The 12,790-nt window shown below is 41.3% G+C and overlaps 2 protein-coding genes across 5 annotated transcripts in view; one reads left to right on the plus strand and one right to left on the minus strand.

The window, feature by feature from the left end:
• FIRRM (FIGNL1 interacting regulator of recombination and mitosis) overlaps window positions 1-9,586 on the plus strand; it is a 41,874-nt gene extending 32,288 nt beyond the window's left edge. For all 4 annotated transcript variants that reach the window (XM_075616826.1, XM_075616829.1, XM_075616830.1 and 1 more), the window contains 7 exons: window positions 2,281-2,376; window positions 2,603-2,716; window positions 3,422-3,526; window positions 5,687-5,767; window positions 7,517-7,639; window positions 8,236-8,478; window positions 8,994-9,586. In XM_075616826.1, coding sequence (XP_075472941.1) covers window positions 2,281-2,376; window positions 2,603-2,716; window positions 3,422-3,526; window positions 5,687-5,767; window positions 7,517-7,639; window positions 8,236-8,442 — 726 coding nt within the window. In that variant the 3' untranslated portion in view covers window positions 8,443-8,478; window positions 8,994-9,586. The remainder of the gene's footprint in view (window positions 1-2,280; window positions 2,377-2,602; window positions 2,717-3,421; window positions 3,527-5,686; window positions 5,768-7,516; window positions 7,640-8,235; window positions 8,479-8,993) is intronic.
• Window positions 9,587-9,717: 131 nt separating this feature from the next.
• Window positions 9,718-12,790, minus strand: part of SCYL3 (SCY1 like pseudokinase 3) — a 36,652-nt gene continuing 33,579 nt past the window's right edge. Inside the window, exon 12 of the mRNA XM_075616831.1 lies at window positions 9,718-12,696. Within this exon, the coding sequence (XP_075472946.1) occupies window positions 12,631-12,696 (66 nt within the window). The 3' untranslated portion in view covers window positions 9,718-12,630. The remainder of the gene's footprint in view (window positions 12,697-12,790) is intronic.

The raw sequence follows: 12,790 nt of genomic DNA on the forward strand, positions 1-12,790 counted from the left end.
AGGGGGTTACAGGAGGGCACAAAAATGCGCGTGGGGCGCTCTTCCTCACCTCCCTCTAATGGTGCTGTGGGGGGACGCATTCCCTTGCACAGCCAACACCAACAGCCTCTTCTGCCGCCATCACTGCTGCGCATGCGCGGCATGGGAGCGGCAATGGCGGACGTTCACTCGCCCCCGATAGCAGCACAGTTGCGCAGCATGCAGACCCCACAGCCATTGGTGTTGGCTTCCTCTGGCAGCCGGGTCAGCGGCCTCCAGCCCCCCGGGGAGCTGCTGTAACAATGCATCTGGGGGGAATGGCGGCACGCATGTGCTGGAGCGACCGGGGCTGAGGGGAGGGGTTAGCCATCACAACACAACAGCGCATGCGCGGCATAGCAGCAGGCAGCGAGCGGGGAACGGCGGCCGTTAGAAGCTTCGTCGGCGGCTATCGCCGCCGCCGCATATGTCAGCAGCCGTGTGCGGGTTGCGGCGGCCATCAGGAGCGGTGTCGGCGGCTACCGCCGCCGCCGCATCTGATTTTGTGAGCGGTTGGGATGTCAGTGTTGGGGTCGGGCTGAGCCAGAACACAGCCCGGCCTCAACTGCCAGCACTGACGTCACATCCGTTTCATTTCTGTCTCCACAATCCATTTTTGCCCCAGTTCGAATGAGGTGCCACTAAAGAAGTTTCACTTCAAAAATCAATACAGTGATAATTTCTTTTTTGCTACATGATGGGCCACCAAAAAAATAATGTGTTAATATACAATCTGCAGCCTACACAAGACATGATGGTCTTCTTCAAACCGAAGCCATCAGTGTCCCTTGAAAACCCATCCAAATTGATTTAAAGCCCATGATCCTCTGTTTGAAGAACAATGTTTAGTGGGAATTAGTTAATTTTGCAAAACGTTTCTTCTTTATAGAATATTATAGGAAGGCGTGGTCCTATTATTGGGTCTGTCGCCATGTCATACCACGTGTAAATGGGTTATTGTATAGAAACCAACCAGATTGCCAGCTTTCTCACGTCCACCGTTAGCAGCCAAATAGAGGGACAAATGCAGCAAGAGAAACAGATGTAGGCAGAGCGGGTCGGGGACCTCGTCAATAACGTCACGTGAGAGAAAATGTCCCTATACTGTATGTACAACTTACTAAGGGTGGAAAACAAATGTCATAGTAACCAATCTGATTGGTTGCTTTATCACATGACCCATTTACACCTGGCACACAGATGGCAGGCCTTTTAACCCTGTGGTTGCCGGCGGGCTGCGGAAGTAGTGCGCCATGGCCCCTCCTACAAACCTTGTCACCGTGGTGTCCCTTAACTGTAAACGGCAGAAGAGGCAGCGCGATCGTCACCATGAAAACGAGCACTTACAGTAGGATGTAGCCACTACATCATGGGGCGTAATATATTAGTAGAAATTAGGTGTTTAAGAAAGAAACATGTACAAATACTGTCTGTATGTGAACTATATATGGTGTGTTGTAATCAAAGAAAATGGAAAAAATGAATACAATGTTTGCGCACAGGGGTTCAAATCCTGCTCATTGAGAGCAGGCTCCCTTAATTCGTATGATTTAGGTGCTAAACAGTATGCTTCGTTAGCTATAACAAACCAGATGTGAGAGCTGAAAAAGTGGTATCTAATTACTATAAATGATCAGAGCTGTGGTAGTCACACTGCTGTAATAAACCACTGAACGACTTCTCAGATTGTTAGTATAAAATACTAGTATAAACCGAGCTTGCAGATCTAATCTAAAGTATAATGCTCCAGTCGCAATTGCATGAGGAGATCTCCGTTCTGCATACAGATAATAGTAGGATCATAATTGAATTGACGTAGTGGAAATAGGTGAATCGGAGCATGGGAAACTAAATCCTAAAACTTCCAAAGCTAGACTAACTGGCTGAGTAAAACTAAATCATACTTTAATAATACTAGGATCATTCGCCGACACTGCCTCGCTATCTGCCCTCCATTTCCTAAATGACATCCCAGCGTCTTGACGCCCTACGCGTTTCGCTCACGTGGGAGCTTCGTCAGGAATATTTAGCAAAGACTGCGTTTATATGAGAAAATATGCCGTTCGTTTTTCTTCATTATTCCATATACAGAAGCTCCAGCGATTTGAATCACCTTTAGCGATTCTAGTCCTAAATTGTTTGCAGATTGAATATTAAAGGTCTGTTCAGTCCAACATGTATGCACTGTGCAGATAGCTCAAATACGATGCTTTATGAAGCGTATTTTAACCTCGTTTGACATCTTGCTTTTGTCTGGCTCAGATCTCAAGCCAACCCTACCTCCAACAGACATTTTGCCTGCTACTGTCGCTCTTGGCGTTTACCGTACAATCGCTGGCACCTCCAATGCTAACACAGGTAGTTACCTCGGTCATGTATGGTCTTACGTTAACGAAACTCAAATGTCCTTTGTCATAAAAAGAAACATGGGGGCTTATATCGATATACTAATGTAATGTGTTTCTTTCTGCTTTTTTTGTCCTGCTGCTTTAAATAGTTTCCAATGTATGTTCAGCATTTTGTGATGATTTATCGGCTGTGTAAAAGCCCAATAACTCCCCTGGTTTCCATACATTTATTCCAGGTTGTGGCACTGCTGTCCTCTCTTTCCCAGGACAATCCTGCCGCACACGTGCGCTTCGCTGTATTGGACTTTTTAGCTGCGTTAGGAAAGATTTTCGTCCCTCAGGACGTTCAGGTAATACTTGTCCTATACTGAAGGCATGCAAGCTAAAACCAGAGACTGTTTCAAATGCTTCGTTAGTACAAATACTGTGGAGGCTTCACAATTGTGTTGGGGGGCTTATTTTCCAGGTAAAAGTTGTCACATACAGATGTAATCCCTGCAATTTGTTGTGTTGTGGTGTAAAAACAAACGGTGCAGTTGGATCTTTTAAACCTTACTTAACATGTGGTTTGACATTTGCACAAATCGACAGAAATGGCATAGATTAGAACATACAAACGTCTCTGTATTATAAGAGTTAAATGTCAAAAACGTTTTGAATAAATATGAAATGCTATATTTTCACACTATTCACTTGTTACACCAATATAACCTGTATGGGAACTGGCTTCAAATATGACCGTTTCAATAAAATATGCAGGTCTATTCTAAAAGGATTTATTTTTGGAGGGTTGTATAGGTAGTATTTTTTTTGTTTGTTTTTATGTTGAATCGACATATTATTTAATAAGATGCACATTTTTGCCGATCTTATTCTAGTATAGATATTTAGTATCAACCTCCATAATAAACAAGTTACAGAATATGAAGATAAATAAAAAAAATAAAAGATTTTTATTATAGAAGACTTAAAAATACTTGGCAGCATTTCCACTGCTGAAACATTTCTCTGTACAGTGTAACTATAGACCCATACTGTCTTCTGTTATCTTTCAGGCTCTGGTTCTTCCTAAATTATCAAGCGTGTTCTCCTTGCTCCTGGCTGACCACGCCTGGCTAATAAAGCAACATACACTCGAAGCTTTCACGCAGTTTGCTGAGGTAGGAGGGCGCAGGGTTAAGTCTGGTTTGCGCTGGGTTCCTTCCTTGTATTGTAGCGGACACTTTCGGTGTTGAAGGGTTTTAATGAATGAGAAAAGATACCGGTGCACCCCCTCCATTATTACGATAGAAAATATGTACTGAGATACTGATTTGCAGACACTGTTACTAGGCTGTGCGTTCAAACATATGTTTACAATCACTTGGATATTATGGCCCTCAGTAAGTTATGTGAAAGATTGCACTGGTCAGGCTGTACCTGTAATCGCGCCATTAATGCTGCTCACCTAAAAAAGATTTTAAAAATGTTTTAGGCACTATTTAAAACTATTTTTCAGACTTCTTTGGCACTGAGATGGTCAATCCTGTAGGAGATACGTCTGTCTGTGTGTGTGTGTGTCTGTCTGTGTGTCTGTCTGTCTGTGTGTGTCTGTCTGTCTGTGTCTGTCTGTCTGTGTCTGTCTGTCTGTGTGTGTGTGTGTGTGTCTGTGTGTGTGTGTCTGTGTGTGTGTGTGTGTGTCTGTGTGTGTGTGTGTCTGTGTGTGTATGTCTATTTCTCAGGTTGAATAACCTTTTTGTAAATGGGATGTACAGGCTAAGCAAGTTTTGATTATCGGTCCTGACAATTTGCATTTCACCTGCTTCTCTGAGCTTACTCCAGTGAGTAGTGGTCACCTGCAATGCGTGGAGTCCCACTGCGGGAGATCCAGGCAATTAATATTGTACGTCTCAGAACCCTCCGCCAATGCCCAACTGTGTCAGGGCATGAAACAGATTGATTGATTGATTATTGTTGTCATTAAATCTAACCCTTTAACTGCCAATACACCGCATGCCTCCATGACAGTGAAGAGGTAAAATAACACGTGTGAAATAAAAAGGCAAGTAAACAAGGTAAGTGTTACACACAGTAATAGTGATCAATTATTCAAAGCAATTGTTATGGAATCTTTGCTTGTAATCCTTCATATGTTCCATTCTTAGATTCTGTGTTTCACATGACAAACATTTCACATGGGGACCTTTTTGGAGATGTATATTTCTCAGTTTATATTGGAGTAGTATACTGTAAATATACTGAATGTGCTTAGGACTTGTCATTGCTCAGTACCTAGCTACATATTCATACTCCTTATCCGTGCACTTTTGAGAGCTGTTGCTTAGAAAAATAGTTACAAGCTACTTTATTTTTTTGTATAGATAGACGCCAATGTTGCCAAATGAACCGTAAGATCTCAGTTCTGTTATATTTCTGTTGGTTAAGTGAGTCAATTTAACTGCCTCGCACAATATTGGAAACATGTCTGTTTTTAGGCTCTTCAGTTATTTATTATTGTATTGTATTAAAATCTGCTGGCTTAAATAATTTTTAAATAGGCCTTCACAAAGGGTCATTGCATACATTTATAAAATATACAGAGAAGAAAGCTATGAGACAGAGAGAAATGTAAGTGTGGGGCGCAAGATTTTTGTGGGGGGGCTCGGCAGCTGCAAATGCCCCTCGCTCTTCAACACGGCATTTAAATGAAGAGCCGGGGGATCGCATGATGCTTCTGCAGTGTCTCCTACCTTGTCTTCGGAGACGCGGGGTCATGTGACATGACACGGCAAATTACGCCGTGGGTCACATTGTCACGTGACCCCACGCGTTATTTTATGCTGGATTTTAGGTATGGGGTGGGCGCGAGCACGGAGGCTGGCAGGGGGGGGGGGGGCGCAGCGCACAAAGTTTGCGCACCCGTGTTAGAGCAATGTTCATTTATATTTGAATCCCAGCAAGCTCAGAACCCCAAAACCCAGCACATTATCTCCCACTGAGGTTATTATCCCTCCAGCAGAGGTAAATGAGAATTTGCATAGGTAGTGTTAGGATCTGCTTGCAGGCTTGTAACGCTTTTGGTCAAAGGGTTTAACCAAATGGTTATTCAAGAGAATACATAAGTATTTCACTGTGTATTTTGGTCACATTGGAGGTAGCATTGGGCTTTTCTACCTTTTGTTATATTTGTAGGCTGAACATAAAATTAACCTTGACTGGTTTAAAACCGCAGTTGTGTTTTAGCCCTTTTTTTTGCCGGTAACAGCAGCTTCCAGCAACAAACGTTATAGCCACGCTACGAGGCTTGTCGTTCTACGTTTAACAGTACATGTTTGTTACAGGAAACAAGCCATGAAGAAGTTGTGCCTGAAAGTCTCGGTTCCGGAGACACAAAGAGCAATGTGATCGCTTTTCTAAATAAGGTACCGTGTGTACTACGCATTCTATAAAGACTCTGCTGCTGCATTGTTTGATAATGAGATTGGGTCGAGTCACTTATAGCATCTTCTATTTGTGAATACATTACATAAAATAGCACCAACATGCCTTACATATTCAAGTATTGCTCGCTAGGTGACACGTTCTTTCACACTAAGGGTTTCTCCATAGGAAAAGCTTTAGATGTACGGTAGTGAAGTGGTCATACTACTCTCTATCATTTTCATTTCGGTCCTGAACAAGTAATGTACCTTGACGTTCACCTTCCATGTTTTTGCTTCGTTTTAAGTCGAGAGTGGTATTAGCCATTCGCATGAATCACATGACCTTATGGTAATGTCCCACACAACTTACTCAGGGGAGAGGTAAGTGAGGCTTATTTTGAACTTGGGGCCTTATTCATTAAGGTCCGATGTAGCTGATCTCACTGTGGTAGGCCGGAAACTGTCAGTCATGTCGATGGCCGTTTTAGCCCTGAGAACGGCCGCTGTATACGTTGGTTCCCGCTCTTAGTTGTAAGGTGATGCTTCTATTTTGGCTATGTAAATATTAGTCAGGTGTGGGAAAAATATCCCGGCAGTATAGTGCTCCAGAGATTAATAGTTCCAGGGGTTAAAGTAATCACGTGTCATCAATTAAAGAAGTAAATTCAGAATAACGAGTCCTATTAAGAGTGTATTAGATGGTTGGGTTTGTCAGGGTGAGCTTGCCAGATACAATTATATAACCACCCATGATACAAACAATATATACCTGGAGCACTGCGGGCGGGGACATGGGAGCTGGAGGTATGTGAGACCTCAACGTCCGTAAGTCCATAGCCCGACTCAGTTCCCTGTGTGTCTCATCACATTTGTTCATATTACCGCATTGTTTTATATGTGGTTATGTTCATACTGTGTATAAGTGTGGCTCTCCTCACAAAGGTTTTACAATCACTTTCTGGGCGATGTAGCAAGTATCATTACTATTTGATTTACCATTTTTTAGATCTCTAGTCCGTTGTTACCTTAGTCACTTGAATTACAAAATTACAATATTGTTATACTGTCGCCGTATGCCAGATAGTATGATGACTATGTGTCTATGATGCTACAATGTCTTAAGATCGCTTACTTTATTATGCAGATGTTTACGAACATAGTGTTTATCGCGTTAACATTGATATATATTTATACTTGTTTTGCATTTATTGAATATTTCCTATACACTTAGCATCTTTATTATTAAGCATTCGTGTGCAAGTTGTTGTTTTTAGATCGTTCCATATCTCTCTACCACGATGTACTTTTATTGGTGTTATCACTTCCATGTTTATTTTTATTATGTTTCTGTATGTATTGCAGGGCTCCTTCGGAGGGGCCTCTGTTGTGATTGCCGGATACCCCGCCCCTGGACTTTCTCCTATGGGGGTGGTCTGATGGCCAGCCTTGCACCTGTGGCTTCTGGTTTATATCCAGCGTTTAAGCTAGTTTGATACTCTGATAATGCGCTTGTTGCCCAAAACACGTTGAGTTTTTGTACCTGCTTTATACATCTCTTGGATGTGCCATTTGAGCCCGCTCGTGTGTCTAGCCCTGCACTTTGTCCCATTCTGCAGTGCTCCGGTTTCTGGAGCCTGTCAGCTGGCGATCTCCATTATGTAAATATATTACACGGTTCTGACGTGGGTGTAAATGAAACCTGTTTTTTTTTTTATAATGTTGCACTCTGACTGGATTACCACTTCCCAGACCGTCCATTCAGCGGAGGCAGAGGATACCAGGGTAGACAGAGTTAAAGAAGAAAAGAAGGTACTGGATGCTTTCTTTGCTAGAGCTACACAGAACCATGTGGAAGAAGTGGTTACATTAGAGGCAAGTACTGTTTCTTTAGTTTGACACTCGGCCGCTGACAGCAGTGACATAAACAGAACTCTTGGGCTAAATGTATGTAAAAAATATAACCCTTTCATTGCCAGTCAGGCAGTGAAAGGGACGGTCGGGTTGACTTAACTAATGTCAGCAAGTACTGTTTAAACATAAATAAATAGACGCCAGTATATTTACATCTTGGGGGACAAAGACCATACACAGGACAGAAACTTTGGTTGTCCTAAAACTAAAGGCAGGCTACAACCTTATAATGTAGCTGCAAATGTTTACAAAATAAAATGTACATCCAAATGATTCAGGTCTATTATCCTCCCAGGATTTGTGATGCTTTGCAAAGAACAGCAGAAACAATAATTCAGAGTTTAAAATAAAAAAAATGCTACAAGTATTTTCTCCTAGTACAGAACTGATTTATTTAAAAAAAACAGTGCAGGATATTGCTTGGTCTGTAGCTTTAATGCCGCTTGTCAATAGCCAAATTACTAATGTTTTATCCAGTATTGTAGTTACGGGTAAAGGGCATCTTTTAACAATGACATTTAAAGTTATAATGGTAAGCGTTACTTTGCATTCTGTAGCCATCGGCAAAGCGAGCCAAACAGACGTACTCCCAGGGGGACAAGTATGAAACCGAAATCCTGGCAGCAGAGAGAGCATTAACCACCATACAGAGCCTGCTGCAAGAAAGCCCGACACCAGCCTGGCTCCCAGCGAGACTCCACAACATACAAACCCTACTAACCACACTGCAAACAAGCACTCAGCAACCTGGTCACCGTGGATAACATTGCTGTATTTGTCCCCCCCTTTGGGAGCCACAGGTAAGGCTGGGACTTGTCAGTATAAGCTGATGAATGCAACACCATTTAAAGAGAGCGCGTTGACCCGAGTCTAATATTATTTTTCTATGGGTGCATTTCCACTTAGCAGAGATGTTTGTTTTGTGATCAAATACATCATTAGAAAAACACTCATCGTCTTCTGTTTTGGGAAATTGATAGTTACCAAAGCCTATAACCAGTACAAAAAATGACTTGCCTTTTCCAAATGTACCCCTTAAAAGCAATGTAGATCCTGTGATATGTCAGGTTATTTACTAAAAAGTCAACCGACTGCAAACCAGGGCAACAAAATTGTACAAGATTTATCAAAGGAAAAAATACAAATCACTTTCCATTAGATTCTTTCTTGTTTGGTTAACAGGTTTGTTTTGTTTCACTGATAATGGCCCAGTTTTCCAGCCAGGAGACTTTAGCAAATTGACTTTGTAATGTGGAAACTGTTTGAACCAAGGCACACAGGCAAATATTTTCTAAAGTATTCTTTCCTTGTGCAGGTGACAGGGTTTAAACAGCAGAAATTAAAGCTGTGGAAAGACTTCTCAGCAGTTTCATTTCGTTGAGCCAAGTGGAACTGGTGATGTAAAAGACAGCATTCACAACCCAAGTGTACTGTAACTAATGAATTTGTCCAGCGGAATAAGTATCACCTCCATTCATTCTACAGCAGAGGTTCCCTTAAACAGTAAGAATATAATTGATTATATCAACAGGGATATAATTACCTGGACATTTGGAATAGTCAATCTCTTTCATTGTCCGTTTTGTGAAGTTGCGAGTGAATTTTGGTATGCCAAAATAAATCTAATGAATTGTATTTTTTTTGACACTGCATAGAAAAATTCTGGTTTGTCCTATAATAGAAAATAATAGGGACCACATTTCCCTCACAGGCTTCCATGGTTAATTTTTAGGGTGACCATGAGCATCTTTCCCAGCAGTTTATTTTTTTAATCAAAAGGTCCCCCCAGATTTACACTAAGGAAAAACAGCTAATACATCAACTAAAGAAAAGTTTTTATTTGGGGGTGGGGGAGGATGATGTGTGCCACGCTGGCAAAGAAAAAAATAAATACATACTTTTGTTGCAGCTTTTGCAGTTTAACATTTCCTACTGTTTGTTACTGTATAATTCTGTTCCATTTTGTAGATATATTTAACGTTCTGGCTAAAACAAATGTGAACGTTCTAAAAATAAATATTTTTCTTTATAAAAAAAAAAAAAAAAAAGCTTGATGCTGCTGAGTTCATGTCGTATAATATTATACATATGGATGATTTATTAAATAAAATCTGTGCTTCCAGGGCACTTATTGCTCTTACACCAATCGTACAACATGGTGACTTCGCTAAAAAGGACCCTCATTCTTTTAACATTTTTCCTTCATTGCATGTGAACCATCCCAGCAAAAGGTCATCTAGTGCAAATTCTGAACGGAACTTGTTCATTACAAGCAGTTACTGGACTTTCATTGTACAGCAAAAATACTTCTGTACTTGTTCAATGTATTAAGAAAAGCAAGCTCAGTCTGCAGGAAAATATTCTTTATTGTTAAAGAATTGGGTGGAGGTCTGGGTTTTGACCATGTTCATGGGCTACTTGTTATGTACACATCACTGTTAAAGTCAGAATTATGCATAGTCTCAAGTCACTAAACAATCAATGTGCACAATTTAAGAAAGAATATCGGTTGGATAAAATGAACTGCACTAATAGCACCTTTTTAAATCCAAAATTACAACACAAAACACACAAATATCACAGCAGGTTGATACATTCATTCCAGCTATACTAAAAGATTTCCATTCTATCGATTGACAGAAACAGTGTAACACGCGTTATGTTCAGATATATTTGCTGGACCCTCTTGTGTGTTTATGTATACGTGTGTACACACACACACACACACACACACACACACACACACACACACACACACACACACTGCACTGAGTGAAATAAAATTGTTGTACCAGTGCTACCTTTTTGGTGGTAAGTATCAAGAATCAGGGCATTGCAGGGCTGAAAATTGCATGTTTAAGTGGCAGGGATCCCCTGATTCCTATTCATGTACAAAGAGGGGCACTGAATCTTTGCAGCACATTTCTGCATGTTCTTGTTTGCTAAGTACATGTGTAAAATGGTCAGCTCTGTTAATGTGTTTGAGATTAGAGGGATTTAAGGCAAGAACTAAATCTGCCACCTCTTGGCTACGTTCTCACATTTAAAAAATGTATATGGTCTGCCTTTACCTATAGGATTAAAACCGTACATTGAATAGGAGCCAAACATGCTTTGAAGGTTCTCTCCTGATCAGGGAGGACTTGAGCCCCATTTATTTCAGTAAGACCCAACCCTGTGTCTGCCATAGGGGCCAGCAACGAGTTGGCAGCAAAATGAATAGATGTTCCCTGACACATGGTTATCTTTCAGAGCCCATCACATAGGGGCCAATGTCCTTCAGTCACTACTCCTACAGAAACAATTCCCCAGGAGAAATAAATACACTGTTCAAGGTGATCTGTACAACAAGCGGCTAAAAGCACTGGGGAGGCAAGTGAACAGGAGACATTTGGCACCCAGTGGATAGATTTCTAAAATTACAAGATTCACATTTCTTTAAAACAAAGAGCATATATACATTTTTTTATTAGGCCAAAACATTGAACATTGAAATCCTCTAATGCCATAAAGTCCAGGGATGCTCAACTGCCATTCTCAGGCCCTCCCAACAGGCCAGGTTTTCAGGATATCCCAGCATTAGCATAGGTGGCTCAGTCGACTGAAGCTGGGATATCTTGAAAACCTGACCTGTTGGAGGGGTTTGAGGAATGGAGGTGAGACCCCCTGCCAAAGTCGGTGTAACCCCTCATGTGCAGCAGAGGACCCTCTAGCAGGCAAAGTGTTAAGGCAGTATTGGTAAAGCACAGCAGCCTCTGTCGTATTTCAGTGAAGGGCGGCCCAAGATGCACTTATGGCTTTAGTATAATGTTCCACATGCTGCCTGGGATCAGAATGAAATATGGCATTTGCTTTTCTACCTTTTTTTTAGAGACAAAAGTGTAACAAAGCTTTCCATGCTGCTGCTATAGACTGTTTTCACTGACAGATGGGCCTGCAAAACAATGCATTACAGATCTCTATGGTCAGAAAATGGGTTCATAGTCAAAAGTCCAACTTTATTTTTTCACTGTATGGAAGACATTCAGAAGTCAGTTTGTATTGCGTTGCTGTAAGAAACCGCTATACTCACCTCTCTCTCCCAAACTAACATTCACGTATGAGAAGCTAGATCATCATACACTGTGCAAGCACAATTGCACAGCCAAAGCCTCTTGGTATTTAAATGACAGATGGTGCTTATAAGTTCCAGTTACTAGATCCAAAACAGGGTTGCAAATCCACTTCTGATGGCATATACTACAAACAAAACCTTCTTTCATAACAGGTCGGAGGGGGAAGGGAGAGAATGTACACGGATTAATAGAAATAATATAATTTAGGGAAAATCAGGCATGGAAAACCATGGTGCAAAAAAGGTGTAATTCATTTCAGAAATTACTTGGGGTGTCAATATGCAACAGAAGTTGAAGCACTGGCATATTCTGTTCATAATACACTGGAGTTATTCCTCAGCATTAATAAGGAGTCTTCTTTGCAGTTACAATGCGGGAAGAGACTTTTCTATTTGCTGATCACCCAAGTGGGATGTTGGCTGCTGCCAAAGAGAAGTTGCTGGTTGGTATCAAAACAGTCTGAAGTGCTCTCCTTCAAATGGGCTCAGCTGTCCTAAGAGGAGGAGGTATTTGCAATACAACTACATCTTCTGGTCTAAAGCAACCTCTTGAAACCAGGGAAATTCCACTTTAGATGATCGTTTAGCAGTTGTAAGTGGAAACGCAGCTTTCAATGTAAAAAGTTATTATAATAAAATCACCTTTGTTCTTTGAGAAGATTCACTGGATAAAATGGTGTATTTTGCATTAAACCGGTTTCTTTTGTCTCAAATGCAAACTCCCGCTTCTATATTCCTACATGTGCCGTGCATGCAGAACTCTCTGCTAATCATGTACCCAGGGAGTTTATTCTTTCATCATATCCAATAAATAGCATAGGCTCTTGCCCTTGAAGGATCACCAATTATTGGCATCTTCTTCCCAACCGAAGTCATTTTCTTCACCCCAGCCTTCTGCTTCCATCTGCAGCATTAACCAGGTAGAGTGGCAGTTTAACGATAATGCAGACAATTAAAATATACATATCTCTTAGTCTCATGAGTTGGTACTACAGGGG

Source organism: Ascaphus truei, chromosome 10 (genome assembly GCF_040206685.1).
Source record: "Ascaphus truei isolate aAscTru1 chromosome 10, aAscTru1.hap1, whole genome shotgun sequence".
NCBI lineage: Eukaryota > Metazoa > Chordata > Amphibia > Anura > Ascaphidae > Ascaphus > Ascaphus truei.